Consider the following 20,440-nt stretch of genomic DNA (forward strand, 5'->3'; position numbering starts at 1 on the left):
GAAGTGGGGGAGGGGTGATCCCCCCCCCCCCAAAAAAAAAATAAATGAAGGGGCATGTTTTTGATGTGTACTAAAGGTATGCTTTTTTTTGGGGGGGGGGGGGTCAACAAGTGGGCACCCCACTCAACCCGCCTCTGGAGTATAGGGTTTTGTTGTTTTATATACCTCATGTGAGGAAAATACTGACACTGCATCAAAAATTAGGGGGTGGCACTGAACATGATAAATGTAGTGATTTGAACGGTTCCAGGACAACTACCCCCTGGACATCCATCCCCGGATAACCATCCCCCAGTCAACTACCCCCTATGACAACTACCCCTTAGGGCAACCACCCCCTAGGGCAACCACCCTCTAGGACGATTACCCCCCGGGACAACTACCTTCCGGACAACTACCCCCCCCCCCAGATAACTACCCCCTAGGACAACCACCCCCGGACATTTACCCCCTGGAAAACTACCCCCTATGACAACTATTCCCCCCATTTTTCAAAACATGAAGTCGCCCCTGTATCAATGTAAATATGATGATGTATAAAAGTTATACAAAGATCTTTATTATCCATCTCATTTGTATATTATCTTGTACCTTGTTATTAAGTAGGCTACAGTTATTTTGTCATGCTTTATAAATGTTTTTAAAATGGAGATGTGGAAATAAATAGTTCAATTCAATTTTTATAAATTTGGAGCTGTAAATGACTCTGCCCACTGAAAAATGCAGGGTTATCCAAACGTCCCACAAAATCCTTTAGTATACTCAAAAGCAATCAAGTCTGTTTTTTCCCTTGTCGAATCATCCCCGGTATAAATTCAACAAAATGTTGCACAAAGATTGCGTAAGGTATTTAACGGATATGGTTAATGTACTACGGCTGTGTATAGTTTCATACTTTACAAGGGCAATTCACACGGATTTTTTTTTGTTTTTGGGGGGGGGGGTGGGCGATGAATCAGTCCAGTAGTTTCAAGCGTGTAGAAACTCGTATGGATTCATTGTTATTATGGATTATCATGATCTTGTGTATATAAACTGATTTATGAAACTATACAGCCGTGAATATTCTTTAGTTGTGATCAGCTAGTCGCATTGGTGCTGTGTAGCTCCCTGGTGCGGTGCAAGGCCAGGGTAAGTTAACTTAAATTTTTAGTTTTCCTTTGCGACGATCGTTCAATTAAACAGCGAAATCGGATTTATGGAGTAAAGGGCAATAATTGTGACTACGAGACCGAGTTTGAATAGACCATTTGGGTAATTTAATCACTTAATGCACAAGTCTTTGTTAAGTGCCTCGTTACAAATTATTTCATTAAAATAATGATTGTGGTTTCAATAGTCAGAATGCAAATTGCATATGTGTTTGTGAAATTTGCCTAAAGTGGCCTCTTTTTATGTTTTTTCGTCAAACCAGGAGAGCTGAGCCCCAATCAAATCAGTCCAAAAAAGTGTATTCTGGCGAATTTCACGAAAATCAACGAAATGCCAAATTGGGCAATCCCTTTTTGGCCAAATAAATTTTTGAAAAGGACCTCTTTTCATTATTTTTCATCAGTCCAATTTGTCTAAGATAGTGAAGTTTGGCAACTTTCACGAGAATCGGAATAACATCCATTTTCGGAAAAGATGCAAGGAGTTAGTTCATCAAGCTTGGATAAAATTAATGAATTAAAAAAACGGCCTGTTTGTATGTTTTTCTTCAACCCAGGGTAGATAAGATCCCAATCCGTCCCCCCAAAAATGTATTCATCATGTAAAGTATTTATCATGTAACACTCTGTTTTTAAAAGCTGCACCCCTGTAATTGTTTCTCTCTACTCAACTAATAGTCCACATCCCGCACATAATGAAAAGCCTTATTGTATAAACTCTCCGTATATTAGTTTGTCTTTTGACGCATGGAGTGAATATTCATGCCTCGCTTATTCATTTGTATCATGCACAGGGCAAAAATGACACATAATATCTGAACAAATTTCTTCCAGTACTATGGTCTTTGTAATGCAATTCGGTCAGGTTTTAAAATGACTACACATGTAGCTCCTAGTAAGGCCTTAGCACCTATCATTCCCGAAGCCGTGCACCTTGTGGTGAAAACAAATGTTGGTTGTTCACATATTTATCAGTCTTTGCTAAAAAACAAAGTAAAAGAATGTAAAGCCCTTACAAAGTGGAAAAGTTTTTTAGATTTTCAAGATGTACTTTGGGATTCGTACTGTCAAATTCCATTTCAGTCAACAATAGATATCAACATGAGGTGGTTTCAAATCAAGATTTTAAATAGAATATTATATATGAAGGACAGTTTGTTAAGATTTGGTGTAGTGGCTGACAAGAAGTGTACTTTTTGTAGTAACAATGATGAAACTATCATACATGTTTTTTGCTTTTGTAACTATTCTAATGAAGTATGGTCGAAGTTAGAGTTCTGGATATTTCGTAATACGGGGGAAAGGATCAAATTTACAAATCAAAATAAATTGTTTGGATTTTGCGGTTGCAATAATAATGCACTCAACTGTGTTCTGATGGTTGTAAGACAAGAAATATTTTCAGCTAAATTACGAAATCAACTACCATCATTTGATATAATTTTATCAGCTGTAAAACGTTATTATGAAATGGAAAAATATATATACCAAACAAATCTCAGAGAGAATAAACTAAAAAAGAAATGGTTTCACTTTAAAAAATATTTTGGGAGTGTTGGAAATGTGCTAACATAAACATGATCATGCATTTATGTTTGGTATTTTTTTAAAATTATATATTTAAAGTACTAATTTTGTCATAAATGTTTGTTTTTATCTGCCACAAGAGTTTTTGGCCGTGATGATTATTATCTGTGTCAAGCCATTATGTATGGAAATTATTTCTTTAATTATTTGTATATGATATATGGATGTTCTGTATATGATGAAATTTGTTTTGAAAAATAAAGAACCCTGTGGAAGGGGAAAAAAAAAAAAAATAATAATAATATCTGAATTATTGTTGATAATATTGTTAGCAAACGACAGGAAAAAATGAAGGGAAAATGTTATCGCGTTTTCTCTTCACGGGAAACCAAAGATTTGAAGGTCCATGATAATGATTATTGTGTTTCTTTTAAAAAAAAATGACTGCGCGAGCTCACTAAAAATTGTAAAAGAGTAGGATTTGACCTAGATCGGAAAACCACAAAGACAAGTGAAATTTAAAAAACACCTTTGTGACATCTTATTTGCTATGGAGTGGTAAATCCAAATTTTGTTAAGGAAGTGGGAGAGGGGTGATCCCCCCCCCCCAAATAAATAAATAAATAAATGAAGGGGCATGTTTTTGATGTGTACTAAAGGTATGCTTTTTTTTGGGGGGGGGGGGAGGGGGTCAACAAGTGGGCACCTCACTCAACCCGCCTCTGGAGTATAGGGTCTTGTTGTTTTATATACCTCATGTGAGGAAAATACTGACACTGCATCAAAATTAGAGGGTGGCACTGAACATGATAAATGTAGTGATTCGAACGGTTCCAGGACACCTACCCCCCTGGACATCCATCCCCGGATAACCATCCCCCAGTCAACTAACCCCTATGACAACTACCCCTAGGGCAACCAACCCCTAGGGCAACCACCCTCTAGGACGATTACCCCCCGGGACAACTACCTTTCGGACAACTAACCCCCCCCCCCCCAGATAACTACCCCCTAGGACAACCACCCCCGGACATTTACCCCCTGGAAAACTACCCCCAATGACAACTATTCCCCCCATTTTTCAAAACATGAAGTCGCCCCTGTATCAATGTAAATACGATGATGTATAAAAGTTATACAAAGATCTTTATTATCCATCACATTTGTATATTATCTTGTACGTTGTTATTAAGTAGGCTACAGTTATTTTGTCATCCTTTATAAATGTTTTTAAAATGGAGATGAGGAAATAAATAGTTCAGTTCAATTTTATAAATTTGGAGCTGTAAATGACTCTGCCCACTGAAAAATGCAGGGTTATCCAAACGTCCCACAAAATCCTTTAGTATACTCAAAAGCAATCAAGTCTGTTTTTTCCCATGTCGAATCATCCCCGGTATAACTTCAACAAAATGTTGCACAAAGATTGCGTAAGGTATTTAACGGATATGGTTAATGTACCACGGCTGTGTATAGTTGGTTACTTTACAAGGGCAATTAACACGGATTTTTTTTTTTTTTTTTGGGGGGGGGGGGGCGATGAATCAGTCCAGCAGTTTCAAGCGTGTAGAAACTCGTATGGATTCATTGTTATTATGGATTATCATGATCTTGTGTATATAAACTATACAGCCGTGAATATTCTTTAGTTGTGATCAGCTAGTCGCATTGGTGCTGTGTAGCTCCCTGGTGCGGTGCAAGGCCAGGGTAAGTTAACTTAAATTTTTAGTTTTCCTTTCCGACGATCGTTCAATTAAACAGCGAAATCGGATTTATGGAGTAAAGGGCAATAATTGTGACTACGAGACCAAGTTTGAATAGACCATTTGCGTAATTTAATCACTTAATGCACAAGTCTTTGTTAAGTGCTTCGTTACAAATTATTTAATTAAAATAGTGATTGTGGTTTCAATAGTCAGAATGCAAATTGCATATGTGTTTGTGAAATTCGCCTAAAATGGCCTCTTTTCATGTTTTTTCCTCAAACCAGGAGAGCTGAGCCCCAATCAAATCAGTCCACAAAAGTGTATTCTGGCAAATTTCACGAAAATCAACGAAATGCCAAATTGGGCAATCCCTTTTTGGCCAAATAAATTTTTGAAAAGTGCCTCTTTTCATTATTTTTCATCAGTCCAATTTGTCTAAGATAGTGTAGTTTGGCAACTTTCACGAGAATCGGAATAACACCCATTTTCGGAAAAAGATGCAAGGAGTTAGTTCATCAAGCTTGGATAAAATTAATGAATTAAAAAACGGCCTGTATGCATGTTTTCATCAACCCAGGGTAGATAAGATCCCAATCCGTCCCCAAAAAATGTATTCCCGCAAATTTCACAAAAATCGTTAAAACGGCCGATCAATTTACGTCCTAATTTAGCAGATATCCACAATTACAAAACAATTATTGGCCTACTCTTGTTTTGATGCCGTAGTAAAGTATTTATCATGTATAACTCTGTTTTTAAAAGCTGCACCCCTGCAATTGTTTTTCTCCACACAACTAATAGTCCACATCCTGAGCATATGAAAAGCCTTGTATAAACTCTGTATACTATTAGTTTGTCTTTTCACGCATGGAGTGAATATTCATGCCTCGCTTCTTCCTTTGTATCAAGGCTTTATGACACATATTATCTGAACTATATTGTTGATAATATTTGTTAGCACACGACAGGAAAAAATGACGGAGAAAATGTTATCGAATTTTCTTCTCACAGGAAACCAAAGATTTGAAGGTCCATGATAATGATCAATGTGTTTCTTTTAAAAAATGACTTCGCGAGCTCACTAAAAATTGTAAAAGAGTAGGATTTGACCTAGATCGGAAAACTACAAAGACAAGTGAAATAACAAAAAACTCTTTGTGACATCTTATTTGCTACGGAGTGGCAAATCCAGATTGTGTTAAGGTACTTGAGGGGGGGGGGGGGGGGGGGGGGAGTGATTCCCCCAAAACATCAAGGGTCAGGTTTTTGTTGTGTACTAAATGTATGCTTTAGGGGGACCCACTCAACCCACTCAACCCGCCACTGGAGTATATAGGGTCTTGTTTTTTTAAATACCCCATGTGAGGAAAATACTGACACTGCATCAACATTAGAGGGTGGCACTGAACATGATAAATGTAGTGATTTGAACCCATGCCGAGATAAGTAAATAAGTGGATTTCGCCTATTTCTCTTATTTATATCTGTCTCTGAATTTCTCTATTTCTTTTTTCGTTTTCTCTCCTCCGTATATCCTTGTTTCAAGCCACTCTTTATATAAAATTTATCAATATCTCTTCAGATTTAGTTGTTGCTTTCTCCTCTCACCCCCCCCCCTCCCAGGCTGAAATGGACTAAATGGCTGTAATAAATCCAGAACAAAGAATTGGCAGCTTTGTTTTTTTTTCGGGGGAGGGGGGGGGGGGGTTGCACAACAGGCTCGCGTGTTCCCTTTGAGACCAACAAGTTATACAAAGATCTTAATGATCCCATCATATTTGTACATTATTTGTACCATTTTATTAAGAAGGTTACAGTTATTTTGTCTTGCTTTATACATGTGGAAATAAATACTTCTATTAAATTGATAAATTTAGAGCTGTAAATGACTCTGCCCACTCACAAATGCAGGGTTATCCAAACATCCCACAAATCCTTTAGTATACTCAAAGAGATCCTCCTTGGTATACTCAATTAAGTCTGTTTTTTCCATAACGAATAATCCCCGGTATAAATTCAACAAAATGTTGCACAAAGATTGCGTAAGGTATTTAACGGATATGGTTAATATGCTACGGCTGTGTAGTTTCCATGGATTGACCTTGTACGTGACAACCGCACCCAGAAATTAACAAAGAAACGCTGCAATATCAATAACTGCACTTTGGTTTATACGAGACAGAGAAAGAGACGGAGAGAGAGAGAGAGAGAGAGAGAGAGAAGCAGCGAGAGAGAGAGAGAGAGAGAGAGAGACAGATATACAGGCGGAGACAGGGAGAGGGGGAGAGAGAGAGAGAGAGAGAGAGAGGTAGATAGAGTGAGAGAGAGGGAAATAGAGAGAGAGAGAGAGGGATAGAGGGGAGGGAGGGAGAGAGGGAGAGAGAGAGAGAGAGAAAGAGAGAGTAAAAGAGAGAAAGAGAGAGAGAGAGAGAGAGAGAAAGAGAGAGAATTTTAAAATCCATCATTGGAAAATAAAAATCAGGGAAATTAATTTGTCATGAAATACTAGGAACCCTGCTCTCAGGGTCAAATATGAAATTAGGGTTTGTGGTTTTGAGATAACATATACAGGTTATTTCCTGAGAACCTGGTGAATTTCCTGACTTGTTATGTAAGCGATGAGGTGCTGTAGGGTCGAGCCCTTGAAAGTTTGTCGTATAATCACGTCCTCATTCCAACAACAAAATTAATAGTCATTAGTATTATGGTACCTTTTTCGGAATGAAGGCAAGCCATATGATTTTTACAGTACAATACCATTTATATCATATTAGGAATTAAGGCAAGCCATATGATTTTTACAGTACAATACCATTTACAAAGAATATCATATTAGGAATTAAGGCAAGCCATATGATTTTTACAGTACAATACAATTTATATCATATCAGGAATTAAGGCAAGCCATATGATTTTTACAGTACAATACCATTTACAAAGAATATCATATTAGGAATTAAGGCAAGCCATATGATTTTCACAGTACAATACCATTTACAAAGAATATCACATTAGGAATTAAGGCAAGCCATATGATTTTTACAGTACAATACCATTTACAAAGAATATCACATTAGGAATTAAGGCAAGCCATATGATTTTTACAGTACAATACCATTTACAAAGAATATCACATTAGGAATTAAGGCAAGCCATATGATTTTTACAGTACAATACCATTTACAAAGAATATCACATTAGGAATTAAGGCAAGCCATATGATTTTTACAGTACAATACCATTTACAAAGAATATCATATTAGGAATTAAGGCAAGCCATATGATTTTTACAGTACAATACCATTTACAAAGAATATCATATTAGGAATTAAGACAAGCCATATGATTTTTACAGTACAATACCATTTACAAAGAATATCATATTAGGAATTAAGGCAAGCCATATGATTTTTACAGTACAATACCATTTACAAAGAATATCACATTTAGGTAATTTATTGTGTTGCAGTTACATGCACATGGACTACATAGGCCTAACTGTATAAACTATACATTGGGTTTATACTATATTTAATCGTTTAATATATTCTTCCTAAGAAATGAGTAAAATAACATGTATTGTGTGATATGGAACATGTCTAAATGAAATAGAGGGGGAGAGAGAGAGAGAGAGAAAGGGAGGGAGAGAGAGAGAGAGAGAGAGAGAGGAGGAGGGGGGGGGGGGGAGGGGGGGGGGGGCTCCTGAGAAAGAAGGTCTGTTTAGGAAGAAAGTTCCCAAGAAACAGTACAAGTCATCACCATTGTAAGCTAATCAACCGCATCATTTAGAAAATTTAATCTTTTAAATTGTTTTCTTTACATTTAGGAATAAGATTGATCTAATAATTATTATCTGAAGCACAACAAGTACAATTATACCTTTTTCTGGTTATTTCAAAATGAAGTTTGCTTTCCGTATCAATCTGATCTGTTTTAACTCGGTGTGATTCAGATTTTGCTCCAGCCATTCACACCACGTCCCTGACTTTATGAACTGCGGGCAACTAATTGGACATGACAAGGAATGCATGCCTGACGCATCATGTTCGATCCAGCTCTTCTCTCTAAAACTTACAAAGCAATGGCTCAGGGGCGTCACAAGTGAATTATGAAATGGGGGAGGGGGCGGGGGTAGGATTTTCTCACATGTTTACCGAAAAAAAAACAACGATGAGCTGCTTCCCTTTTGTCGTGTAACTAATAAGACGAGATAAGGAATTAAATGCCTCATACATCACGTCAAGTTAGATCCAACTTAGACATTCTCAGGGGCGCGTTGCTTGAACAGTTTGAAGTCGGGCGGGGGGGGGGGGGTGTCACCACATTTGCCCACAGGTCCGCTGGGAAATGAGCCTATTGCATTGGCTTTTCATTTCGTTGACGAAAGCCACACCCCGTGCCAAGATAAATTTTTGTTATCACAATCCCTTTATTGAAGAGTAACGACAACCCATGATAATTTCAACCCCCCCCCCCCAACAAGCCCCACCTATCGTCGCCTCTGCTTGAAATAATCACCCTGCAAAATTAATCAGGGCAAAACGATCTACATTTGGCGGCTTTGTATAGTTTCCACGTGCGTAAAACAACAATAGATCGATTGGCCTCCTATCAAAACACATAAACAGCTAATATATTAGACTATTATGATTACAAAGACAGCAACGTTAAAGGGGAAGTCCACCCTGAAATTAAGTTAGTTTTAATAGGAGTAGAAAAATGAGAGAAACACAGTCAGTGAAAGTTTGAGCAAATTCCGATTAAAAATAAGGAAGTTAAGATTTTTGAAGTTGTGATCAATCAAACACGAATTGGCAACTCTATGACGTATCATGCGAGCTCAACTTCCATTTGCTCAGTACTAAAAAAATCTAAAATTTTCATTTTCCCTCAAGAAAAATTTCAACCATACATGCACCCTAAATATAATAATTGCAAATATGTTTCTATACTCCCCCTGCAAGGAACAAATATATATTCCGTCATCAATAACGAAGAAAACATGATTTTATGGAATATTATGCACAAAGCAAATGAAGGAGAGCTCGTATAATAAGTCACAGAGTTGCCAATTTGTATTTGATTGATCACAACTTCAATAATTCATAACTTTCTTATTTTCATTCAGAATTTGCTCAAACTTTCACTCACCTGATTTTCTTATTATTCTGCCTCTATCTAAACAAACTTATTTTGGGGGTAGACTTTCCCTTTAAGTTGCTATATGTAATGATGGAAAGATGTTGGATGTTGTAAGATTCTCACTGTAGCTTTGTACGGTATAATACGGTGATTAATACCTAGCTAAGCTTCAAGTTCGGTTTGTCCGGGGGGGGGGGGGGGGGGGGGGCGTGGCGAACAAGGGGTGATGAATCGCCAGGAAATGCTTGATGTTTGTAGCTTGAATATGAAGTACAGGCCTAATGTAAAGTTTCCTGTAGCACTGTTCTTTTCACATGCTATGTACATTTTAATCTCTGGTATTCTTCCGGCTACGGCGGACGCGGGGTGACAGTTCTCCTTTATAATTACGTGATAATGGTTCGCAGGTTGGATTAATGTTTTGTTCCTCATTTATACAGATGAGAATAAAAGGCAGGGTATAATAGCTTCAGACTACTGGATGAATTCGTGCACAGCTGATTTGACCTTAACTGGGCTTGGACATACATGCACGCTGCATACTGGTGAGTTCAATACATTATGCTGAGCATTTTTTAAAAATATTTTCATATTTCTTCCAGTCTTCCAAATCATAAACTGGATATTTTATTGACAGTATATGAATATACATTGAGGTCAGAGTAAAAACTTTATATATAGGCCTAATTATATATATATATATATATATATATATATATATATATATATATATATATATATATATTATATATATTTTAGTTCATGAGTATATGCATATTTGTATATAATTCATATGAATTTATTGCCACTTTATTATGTCACTGTTGTTTTCGTAGTGGTTTTGACTAATAAATGCCACAGAAAGATCATCAACGACATTGACGTAAGGCCGCAAAGCTGCGCATTTAGCAACACATGTAGGCCTGCAGTCGTGTAACTTGACTCCAATAATTTGAATTATCTAGTCTATTGAGAAACTTGCGGGTATTGGCGGAGTGTAAGAATGCGGAAATTCTCTGGAACAAAGGGGAAAGCCTTGACTTAAAATGGCACAGGCGCTATATCAAATATATTTAGATTGATTGATCGATTGATATTAAAAATATATATTTCCTTCTTTGTATGCTGTTTCCGCCTTTAATTATGTGTTATAAATCCGAAGCTTCACTACCCTCCCCCCACCCCCGCTTATTCGCGGACTGACTCGCCGCTAAATAAACGTTTTCACTTCACTTGTAATTCTCAGAATATTGGCCAAGCATTTCAACTTTGGAATCAGTGACACGGACTCTTAAGCCTTATATATACTGTCAAAAATATTGAGTTATAGGAAAGGTTGCCAGTGGGTTTTAGGTTTATGGTTAGGCTAAGGGTAATAGTTATTGATCCAATGTTGAAGTTCGGAGGTCGGTTAGAGTAGGAAATTGACAGCGGGGACATAATTGCTGGAGCATGCGTCGTACATTCAATTTTGAAGATTTGGGCAGGGGGGGGGGGGGGGGGGGGGGGGGGGTAAGCAGCGTAAATCACAAAGCTATATTTTTTATGTAAGAAAAGTTCCTTGAACAAATTATAACGATATCCTGTCTTTTTTTCTTTATGGAAGCGAGTCACGTATGAATAATGGTGACTGTATGAACTTAACGGCTTCCTAGGTACGTGGACCCTGGCAATTACAAAGTTTACCTGTATATACGTTGAGTGTTAAAGCAGTGGTGTGTTTCCAGATATGAAGGTTGGGCACTGGTGGTAGAGGTCATTGAGAGTGGGGGGGGGGGGGGGGGGGGCTTGGCAGGGCGAGATGTATTTCAGGGGCCTTGCGGGCCACAGATCTGTAACAATTTTATAGTATATTAACCAAAATGTGCTTTCAGAGTGGACCTTTTTGTTGGCAACACTGTATGTAAAAGGAGTATGAATTTGTAAGAATTTTGTTTACTGTGTTCACATAAGTTTCACCACTGTGCAACATAGTGTGACACGTCGCGGTCACAGTACAATAAGTCAATGTGCATGTTCACACGACAGTATGCCCAAAGATTGGTTCTATAACAATTTAACAGCATTGACTAGTGAACACAAGTTTTCTGTCTACGCTGTTAGATAATTTTTTTTCGACAAGGAAAATTATGAACCTGTTTATTTTAATACGCCTACTATACACGATCTGATGGAATAGAATGGAAGTATATATTGTTGTCAGAATAATAACTGTGGTCACATCACCAACTTACAGATGGGTATCCCGTGTGATAGTTCCCCTGAAGAGAGTGTTCCATAGTGTTCCCACAGTATGAACACATTATTTTCACATAGGCCTAGTCAAATATACAGTATGGTCAAACAGCAGAAAACACACTGTTCTTCTATCTGCATGGGGCCACAGTGTGTTACATTATGTTGCATAGTGTGAATAATTGTGCCCACGTTTTTTTCACACGGTCAATACTATGAAAGTGATCCAAACCAACAATATGAACACAATATTTTCAAACAGTTTACACACTGTTCTTCTATTTGGGACCACAGTGTGAATATTATAATGTGACCACAATTCCTTCACATGGTCAATAGTATGAAAGTGATCCGAACCCACAGCATGAACACAGTTTGTCCACTTTGTTACCACTATAATATTCTATAGTGACGTCAAACAAAGTTTAGACGTTGTTTAATCTATTCGGGACCACCGCATGGTTTTACACTTTATATTTTACATAGTGTGAATACATATACTGTGACCGTAATTCGGTCACAATGGCACTACTATGAAAGTGATCCAAACCCATCCTTTGCTATAGAGCAATGTCTACATCCCGTGGTTCTCTTTGTGAACACAGTGCGTTCCACTACTATCGTGGGTAAATGTTATGTAGTGTTGTCACACTTGTGGCCTCATTGAAACTCTTTTACAGGTACATTTAAAAGAAATGAAGGAAATGAAAATTATTGTTACTTTAAATTACATTGAATTAAGAAATGTATTATTCCACGCACACCAATTTCATTTATCTCGATGAAGGAAAATTTATTTTGTGTAATCCTATGCAGATAGACTATATACCACTAGACAGTTTGGAATAGGAGGTTACCATGGAAACCAACGAGGCGTCCACCAATCATGGGGCGGATAAGGCCTTCAAGAAAGTAGAGGTGGTGACAGCTTTGAAAATGGCGGGAAAGAACACCAAAATGATGAAGGCAGCCAGACTCGCTAAGGCCAAACCGAGTAAGTACATATATAATACACAAGAACAAGTGTACCTATCATTATCCAAAAACAGAAGACTTTGAACGACATGTTAATAAAAAAAATGTCATAAAGGCTTATTATATGTACTAAGTGTTTTCGTACATTACCGATAAATTACAACAAAAAATAAAAATGAAAAATATTGTTTTGATGACACATGATAACAATGATGATAGCAGTACTGCTACTAATAAATCAGTGATGGTGACGACGTCGGTGATGATGGCCACGCTGATGACAGATAGCGATGATGAGGATAATTAATGTTAATTATTGAGATTTTGTTTTGTTTTTTGTTTGTTTGTTTGTTTGTTTGGGGGGGGGGGCTATTTTACTACGTTGTTATCACTTAGCTTTACTCTTAAAACTTAAGCATTGTCCTTCGAGAGAAGTTTTGTTACTAATTGAATTCGCTGACAATATTTGTTAAAAGTCAAATTATACAAATGAATCATTGCTTCTGTTTCTTTCTTTCTTTTTTCCTTTTGGTTGATCAGCTCCATCTATGGAAATTAAGAGAGTGGATCTGAGACTCCCTCCAAGACCACTATCATCTCCACCAGTTGGTAAGTTATTCATCAAAACTAAGAAAGAATTCAAGGCACATTTAGAATATGAATATTATACAAAACAAGCGGGGGGAAAAAAAAAATCACCAGCAAATATCATGACAATGTATATGCACGCTCTATGTCGTTATATGATAAGTAGGACAAAATCCTTTGAGAGCTGGGGGGGGGGGGGGGGGGGGGGGAAGAGAAGAGAGAGAGAGAGAGAGAGAGAGAGAGAGAGAGAGAGGGGGTACATGGCATAGAGCTGGTGAGGGAAATAGGGATACGAAGGTTAAAATCAGAAGGAAGGGATGATTTTGGATGGAGGATGACCACGGAAAGAGAGAGAAAAGAGAGAGAGAGAAAAAGAGAGGAGAGGACGGAGCGATGCATATTACCTAGAAATAATGAGAGGGGAGGTAGATATAAAAGTTATTACCCAGGAGGAAGGCCAATGGATGGAGGAACAAAAAACAGAGGAAGATCGAGAAATCGATAGATCAGGGGGCGGGGAGATCAGAGAGAGAGAGAGAGAGAGAGAGAGAGAGGGATGTGGGTATGCATGGGAAGGGTGAAATTAAAAGCTTAGGAAAGATTGTAGAAAAAGTAGGCCTAATATAGTTACTAATTTGTATGATGAAAATGAACTCTTTAAAAAGGGTGGAATGCGAAATGTAATTTCATCACTCGTTTATATACCATATAATTTGCATTAACCGCATGTGTATTCTTTTTACAGCTGAACATGCTTGCATTGAAGCATCCTCTATCAACAAATTTCCACTCCCATCTCTCACCGACACTAAAATGAACGTGAACGCCAAACACGGCGGGGGCACCGCCCTTGTTCTAAACACAGTTGGCAGGGGAGAGTTAGACCACGATTTGGCTGAAATCGCACTGCTACGATGCGGTTTCGATGGCAACCACTGCTCAGTGAAGCAACTCGCAAAGACAGGCGGCCACAGTAGATTCTACGAATGGAACGAGGTTCGAACCGACGCGCGAGGTTTCGTCCAACCTGAGCTGCTCTACGGGAAATCCCACACCACAATCTTGTCGAACATTGCCCGTTTCGGTCATGGAGGTTGCGGGGTGGTGTTCGATGGACCAGAGACGGCATCGGAGGATGGCAAGGCTAGTATTATTCCAAGTCCCGTGATTAGAACAGCCAGTGACTTGGAGGGATGTTGTGCTCTGGTGATTTGCAGCGCCCCGCCCGACGAGGCGGGAGTTGTACCAAGTCAAACGTATCTTCTCCACTTTCTGCGTGACGGTGAACTTGCGAAGGTGAGTTTAGAATATGTGTGGACTGTGGGTATCGGTGAAGTATCTAATTTGACCAACTTGTAATTGAAAAATACTTCATCTTCAAGTGCAATCTCTTGATGAGTGGAAGAAACAAGGGCATCTCAATTTTGATTTTGTTACATAAAGGTCTGCTCATTTGTAAATGTCCAATTCCTGAAAAGTTTGGGAAGCAATTAAGAAAAAAAGTTATATGATTTTGGCAAGCTGTCTCAGCTCGAGGGGGGGGGGGGGGGAGGGTAAATTTAACCTTTTAACAAATAAATAAAGTAGACAGGTCCCCTCCCCCTGGCTCAAGGGGCGGGGGGGGGGGGTGGGTGTTGATTTAAAACAAATAAGTGCCCCCCCCCCTGGCTGATTTGACGTAAATATTTTCTCGCGAATTGGGATGAAAAAAAAAAAAAAATAAGTGCTCCTAACACCCCCCCCCCCCCTGCCTATTTGCCGGCTGGCTGATTCGCCGCTGAACATTTTATTCTCAAAAATTGGGCTCCCTATTTTGCCCCCTCCCTTGCTGCCGGCTGGATCCGCCCCTCAGCTGACTATCCCAAACTGACAATATAAACAAAAGGGAATCTAGATCTCCATTACCCCCCCCCCCCCATGTGCCCTAACTTTGCAAGCAAATTTGGAAAAAAAATAGTACATTGGACGAGTGAAAATATTTTGGACTTTATGTTTGTCTCCTTTTTTCTTTTATTCCTCTTAGATGAATTCGATTGATCTTTTGACAAGCATTCCAAATTTTTTAATATTTTCATTTACAGGCTCCTCTGTTACCTAATGGAAGTGACTGCTGGTCTTTTGAATGTTCACCTCTAGAAATTCCAGAGCCTGAAAAGCCCATCCCGAAAAGCCCTGTTCCCGATAGCCCGACACCGGACAGGGAAGCTCCAAGTAGCCCAGCTCCTGAAAACCCACCTACAGACAGCCCACATGTAGAGAGCTCACCTAATGATGGGTTGGCTCCAGCTCCAGAAAGCTACAGGTCGCAAGAAAGCCCTGATGCTGACACACCAACTGTAGATACCTCGCCTTCAGAAAACAAGCTTCAGGTCAATACAGCAGCAGAAAGCTCACATCCAGATAGCTCTCCTCTGGAAATACCTCAGGTGAACGTGCCTAAAGAAAGCAAGCCTGTCAAAAGCTCGGGAAAGGAGAGCTCACCTCAAGAAAGCTTTCCTCCGGAACTACCTCGGGAGAACGTGCCTCAAGAAAGCAAGCCTGTCAAAAGTTCAGAAAAGGAAAGCTCACAACCAGAAAGCTCTCCTCCGGGACTACCTCAGGAGAACGTACCTCAAGAAACCAAGCCTTTGGAAGGCTCAGGAAAGGAGAGCTCACCACCAGAAAGTTTTCCTCCGGAACTATCTCAGGAGAACGTGCCTCAAAAAAACCAAGCCTTTGGAAGGCTCGGGAAAGGAGAGCTCACTACCAGAAAGCTCTCCTCCGGAACTACCTCAGGAGAACGTGCCTCAAGAAACCAAGCCTTTGGAAAGCTCAGGAAAGGATAGCTCCCCGACAGAGAGCTCGCCTGGGGAAAGCTCAAAGGAAACAGCAACAGAAACAGCTGAAAACAATGTAAGAAAATCTTTAATCGTTTTCGGTTTGCTTTTAGGAATGGAATATTTAATATCATCTATCAATTATAATTATAAAGAATAATGATATATGATAGCCTTTACATGTAACAATTAAGAGATCTAATGAAATAATGCTCGGAAGTGATTAGAGAGATATCGAACACAAGAGGTAAATGATATTGTGTTTTTTATTAAAGAAATTCGCACATTTTATGTTTATGATAGTAACAAGAAGAAAAAAATCGGAGAGCTAGTGGAATAAAATGATGCTAGAATTTATTTTGAAAGAATGACAAAATTGTGGCGTTGTGCCTATCTTTTATTTTATACAGTAAATATCACATGGTCGACTGCCTCAGTCACCTATATGCTGCAACTTAAACTCCAAATGATGCACGACTGTACGCTTTCGATCCGCAGTAAATGAAAAGTTAAATAGTTGAGCCTTCTAAATGTGAGTTACCAGGAGTTGTCCCAAGGTTGACAACTATCTTCTTCAATCTTCTTTGATCACCAGTTCTAAATGTAGACTGTATATGTTTTCTTCTTAAGGTTCCCGGGGTACCTGTCGAGGGTGGCGATGACGGGAACGACAATGGGAGCGATGATGATGGAAACAGCGATGGAAGTGAGGGTGATGATGATGATGATGATGATGATGATGAAAGTGAAGATGGGTGTGATTACTTGTATGACGATGACAGCGATTGCGACGGTGGCTGGTGTGCAAGAACTCCATCTCCATCTGTGGAGAGTCTCAAGCCCTTGGAAGCAGCGCTGGAATTGGGTGGGTCCACCTAACAGTCACTATGTGATCTACCACAGCAAGAGCGCTACCTTCGCAGAGGCTCACCGGGACAAACCCAGAGGGAAGGTCGTCCACCTCCAGGCGTTCAGCGGGATCAACCCAACCACTCTGCCTAAGTTTGTAGATGCTCCATGCTAAGTTTGTAGGACGCTCCATGCTGGTCATGTGTTCTCATAGTTCTCAGGATCAACAGACTCAACACATCTGCTCTCTATCAGGTAACAGAAAGAAAACATTGTAGATTAGATATATTGAAAGTGAAAAATGGAATTGAGTTAACATGGCTCTCTGATAGTGCTTCTTGTTTATCCAGAATAATAAATAATCTTATTCATAGACTGTAATAATTGTAATTTTTTTCTTTCGAATATTCATCAGACTAGATTGAAGTATCGTTTTCATAGATATTTTTAGAAGATTACTAGAATTAGAAAATCAAAAGTTTGCAAAATATCTGTTACAGTAAAAATAACATGCTTTTATGTAAATGCACAAGCCTTAATATAGGTCCAACATCGAGATTACCATACTGTACATTCTCAATTGTTTTTGTTCCTGCTTTTGATATATTCAGGTGACCCTCATGAAAGGTCAAGCTGGTGTTACATATATCGCTGGTTTGTCAGGGGTCATGAAATCTGCAGCAGACGCATGGACCATCTCAATGACCGATAAGAGAGCCCTTCAGATTGTTGGACCAAATGGACCGTGTCGCTATGCTCTCTTCACAAACATACCAGAAGATGTTCATGATCCAAAAGAAAGGTATGGCATACATATTTTGTTAGACTTGAGTGCTAAAATGCTACTTTGTTTCCAGGGGGTATGGGTCACTTGTGCCCTCTTAACATACCGGTGATGTTTTTTCCCAGCATCCTTGGGGGGAAAAGTATTGGGGATGCCCCAGCCCCCCTCCCCCAGCAGCACACCTCTACAATAGTGTGTGTCGTTAAAGTTCATCAAACGTGATAAAAGTAGAATGTAATTTATACTAAACACCATGAAAATATTTGACAGTCTTGTTTGTTTTGTTTTACATTTGTCCATGGACACAGGTGTTTCCAAAAAGGCTGCCTTGCAACGGGAGATTCAGAAACCGTAGAGGGAGGTCTGATCATAGATGATGATAACTTGACCATCTGGGTGGACTACATGACCAAGGTCTTAGTGACCTGTGATGGGGTCACCGTCCAAAAGGTAGAGGGAGGAAAGTGGATGGAACAGCCTGACGGTAGATTGGCTTTCCAGAGGGGGTTGACTGAGAAGGAGAAGAGCCCAGGACTAAAGGTTTATCGAGCATTTGCCTTACGGAAAGATTTAAGTAAGTAAATTTGTTTTCAGTTTTCAAGTATTAGAATCTTTAGATAAAGCACTTGCAAATTTAGAGGGCACAACTAGGTGGTGCCCCCCTCCCTTTTTCAAATCATAGTGGGTTTCGCAATGTATCTGAAGAAAGCAATATCCTCTTAACTGTGTGTGTTCGTGTTTTACCCTTTTTAAAGGTACCTGTAAAATGTGATAACGTTTTTGAATGTCACATAAATTTTTGTTGGTATAATGGCACTGAAAAAATGAGCTAAATTTCTTTGTATGCCTCTCAGAAATGTTAGGGTTTGCCATCCCTTTGTTCTTTCATTTTCTCTGAGATGGAGCTGATGTATCTTTTGAACTAGGGATATTCCTCTCAATTTATATATTATGTGTCTGTCCCTTTCTCTCAGATGGAGCTGATGTATCTATTGAACTCGGGGGATTCCCCTCAATTTGTATTTCAATACGTCTCTCCCTTTCTCTCAGATGGAGCTGATGTATCTATTGAACTCGGGGGATTCCCCTCAATTTGTATTTCAATATGTCTTTTCCTTTCTCTCAGATGGAGCTGATGTATCTATTGAACTAGGGGGATTCCTCTCAATTTGTATTTTAATACGTCTCTCCCTTTCTCTCAGATGGAGCTGATGTATCTATTGAACTGGGGGGTTCCCCTCATCAGGTGATCAAGCAACCTCCTGGGGTAGCCTATGCTCTCAACTGTGGTGGTCCGGCCTACCACGCTCTCAATGGCGCCGTCTTTGTGGACACACAGACACAGTTCAAGCCCATTGAAACGGGCGGTAAGTAAATTCAACTGATTTGAACAAACAATTTGTATTAAGGGGCAGCTCTTTTCGAACGGGGTCTAATTCAGAAAAATCTTTCAGGGAATTGGTCATGATGATAATTGATTAAAAATTGAAATAGACTAGAAAAGGTTTGAGCATTATTGTTATAAGCATAAAATGGCTGTCATATGACAAGCAAAGAATGTTAAAATAATAATATTTTGCAAACATTTTGAACAACAGAAGTCTGTGATGAAATAAGAGCTTGCTAAAGGCTTGCCAGGCATAGAACATCAAACATGTGCAAAGTAAAGTGGATTCCACTTATTTAGATGTCATTATGCAAATATTTGGTAACCAGAGGTTAATTGTGGAGATAAACATGCATAAAATGAAGCAAAAAAGTCATTTGTAAAGAGCTTTTTTAATTGAAAGAAGAATAATCGCACAAAAGGCATATGATACAAAAGAGCGCATTTGAATGTTATTTTCAGAACATACTGTATATAATGAGATGTATGTATGCACTTCAGTCATGTTAATGTGTTCAGGACACCTGTAAGCCTACTCTCTAGCGTTGCGTTGATAGCTCTAGCCATACCCTAGTGTGCTGGCAGGCTTACATTACATTTGGACTCCATGCATGGAACATGTAAATTCCGACTTCTCTCTATTTCTTACGCTTGCTGTTTTATTTTCTGTTTAGTGGTGGTGGTAATAGTATATCTTATTGATTCAGTGTGCAAAACAAATGATTCAAGCACTTAATTTATGCACAGTTATTTCTTTCTATTATTGAAGAAAGACTTTTTTTGTCAAGTTACTGCCATCTGGTTTATTATACAACTCAACCTTTTAGGACATCTGTCACCAGACACACAGGGTAGGTAGGGACATCGTAAATGTATTTTTGGTAAATTTTATTATAATGTTACATATATGTGTAAGATAGATGAAGGTATTAAATTGTAGAATTAGGATGTGTTTCTTCTGTTGCTTTCATTTGTTTAGGACTGGATTGCATGCACAAGTTCAGCGCCCACACGGCTCAAGACCGCAACCTCCATTCCCTCCTTTCGAGCACGTATGACTCCTTTCTCTTCAGCTCATACAACTGTACGCACGATGGCTTTAATGATAAAATCAAGTTTCCTGTGAGTATGAGAGAACTCAATAAGAGTTGTACAAAACACTTACTGTATGAGTTGCACAAAAACATTTACCATAATTAATTGGCAATCATGCAGAGTATTAGGCTGAAGTACTTTTAGTTTGCTAACCTCAGTTATAAGTCGATTTGGGGAAAGGTTAG

General features: G+C 38.9%; 1 protein-coding gene and 1 long non-coding RNA gene across 4 annotated transcripts in view; both read left to right on the plus strand.

Moving 5' to 3' along the window:
* Positions 1 to 4,282: 4,282 nt before the first annotated feature.
* On the plus strand, positions 4,283 to 16,856 carry LOC105445894. 3 transcript variants are annotated; one of them, XR_004062208.1, is made up of 7 exons: positions 4,283 to 4,385; positions 9,967 to 10,071; positions 12,578 to 12,755; positions 13,277 to 13,345; positions 14,070 to 14,620; positions 15,406 to 16,216; positions 16,771 to 16,856. It is a non-coding gene; the product is annotated as an uncharacterized protein Rv2082 (long non-coding RNA). The 3 variants fall into 3 exon arrangements; XR_004062207.1 differs by lacking the exon at positions 4,283 to 4,385 and having other exon boundaries at positions 9,875 to 10,071; XR_004062209.1 differs by lacking the exon at positions 4,283 to 4,385 and having other exon boundaries at positions 9,875 to 10,071; positions 12,582 to 12,755.
* The window catches only part of LOC577899 (TPR repeat-containing protein DDB_G0287407), a 32,001-nt gene continuing 28,359 nt past the window's right edge, over positions 16,799 to 20,440 (plus strand). Inside the window, exons 1-6 of the mRNA XM_030976089.1 lie at positions 16,799 to 17,142; positions 17,211 to 17,244; positions 17,601 to 17,791; positions 18,082 to 18,347; positions 18,976 to 19,140; positions 20,140 to 20,282. Of these exons, the coding sequence (XP_030831949.1) occupies positions 16,799 to 17,142; positions 17,211 to 17,244; positions 17,601 to 17,791; positions 18,082 to 18,347; positions 18,976 to 19,140; positions 20,140 to 20,282 (1,143 nt within the window). The remainder of the gene's footprint in view (positions 17,143 to 17,210; positions 17,245 to 17,600; positions 17,792 to 18,081; positions 18,348 to 18,975; positions 19,141 to 20,139; positions 20,283 to 20,440) is intronic.

Source organism: Strongylocentrotus purpuratus, unplaced genomic scaffold (assembly GCF_000002235.5).
Source record: "Strongylocentrotus purpuratus isolate Spur 01 unplaced genomic scaffold, Spur_5.0 spur5_scaffold_8, whole genome shotgun sequence".
Classification (NCBI taxonomy): domain Eukaryota; kingdom Metazoa; phylum Echinodermata; class Echinoidea; order Camarodonta; family Strongylocentrotidae; genus Strongylocentrotus; species Strongylocentrotus purpuratus.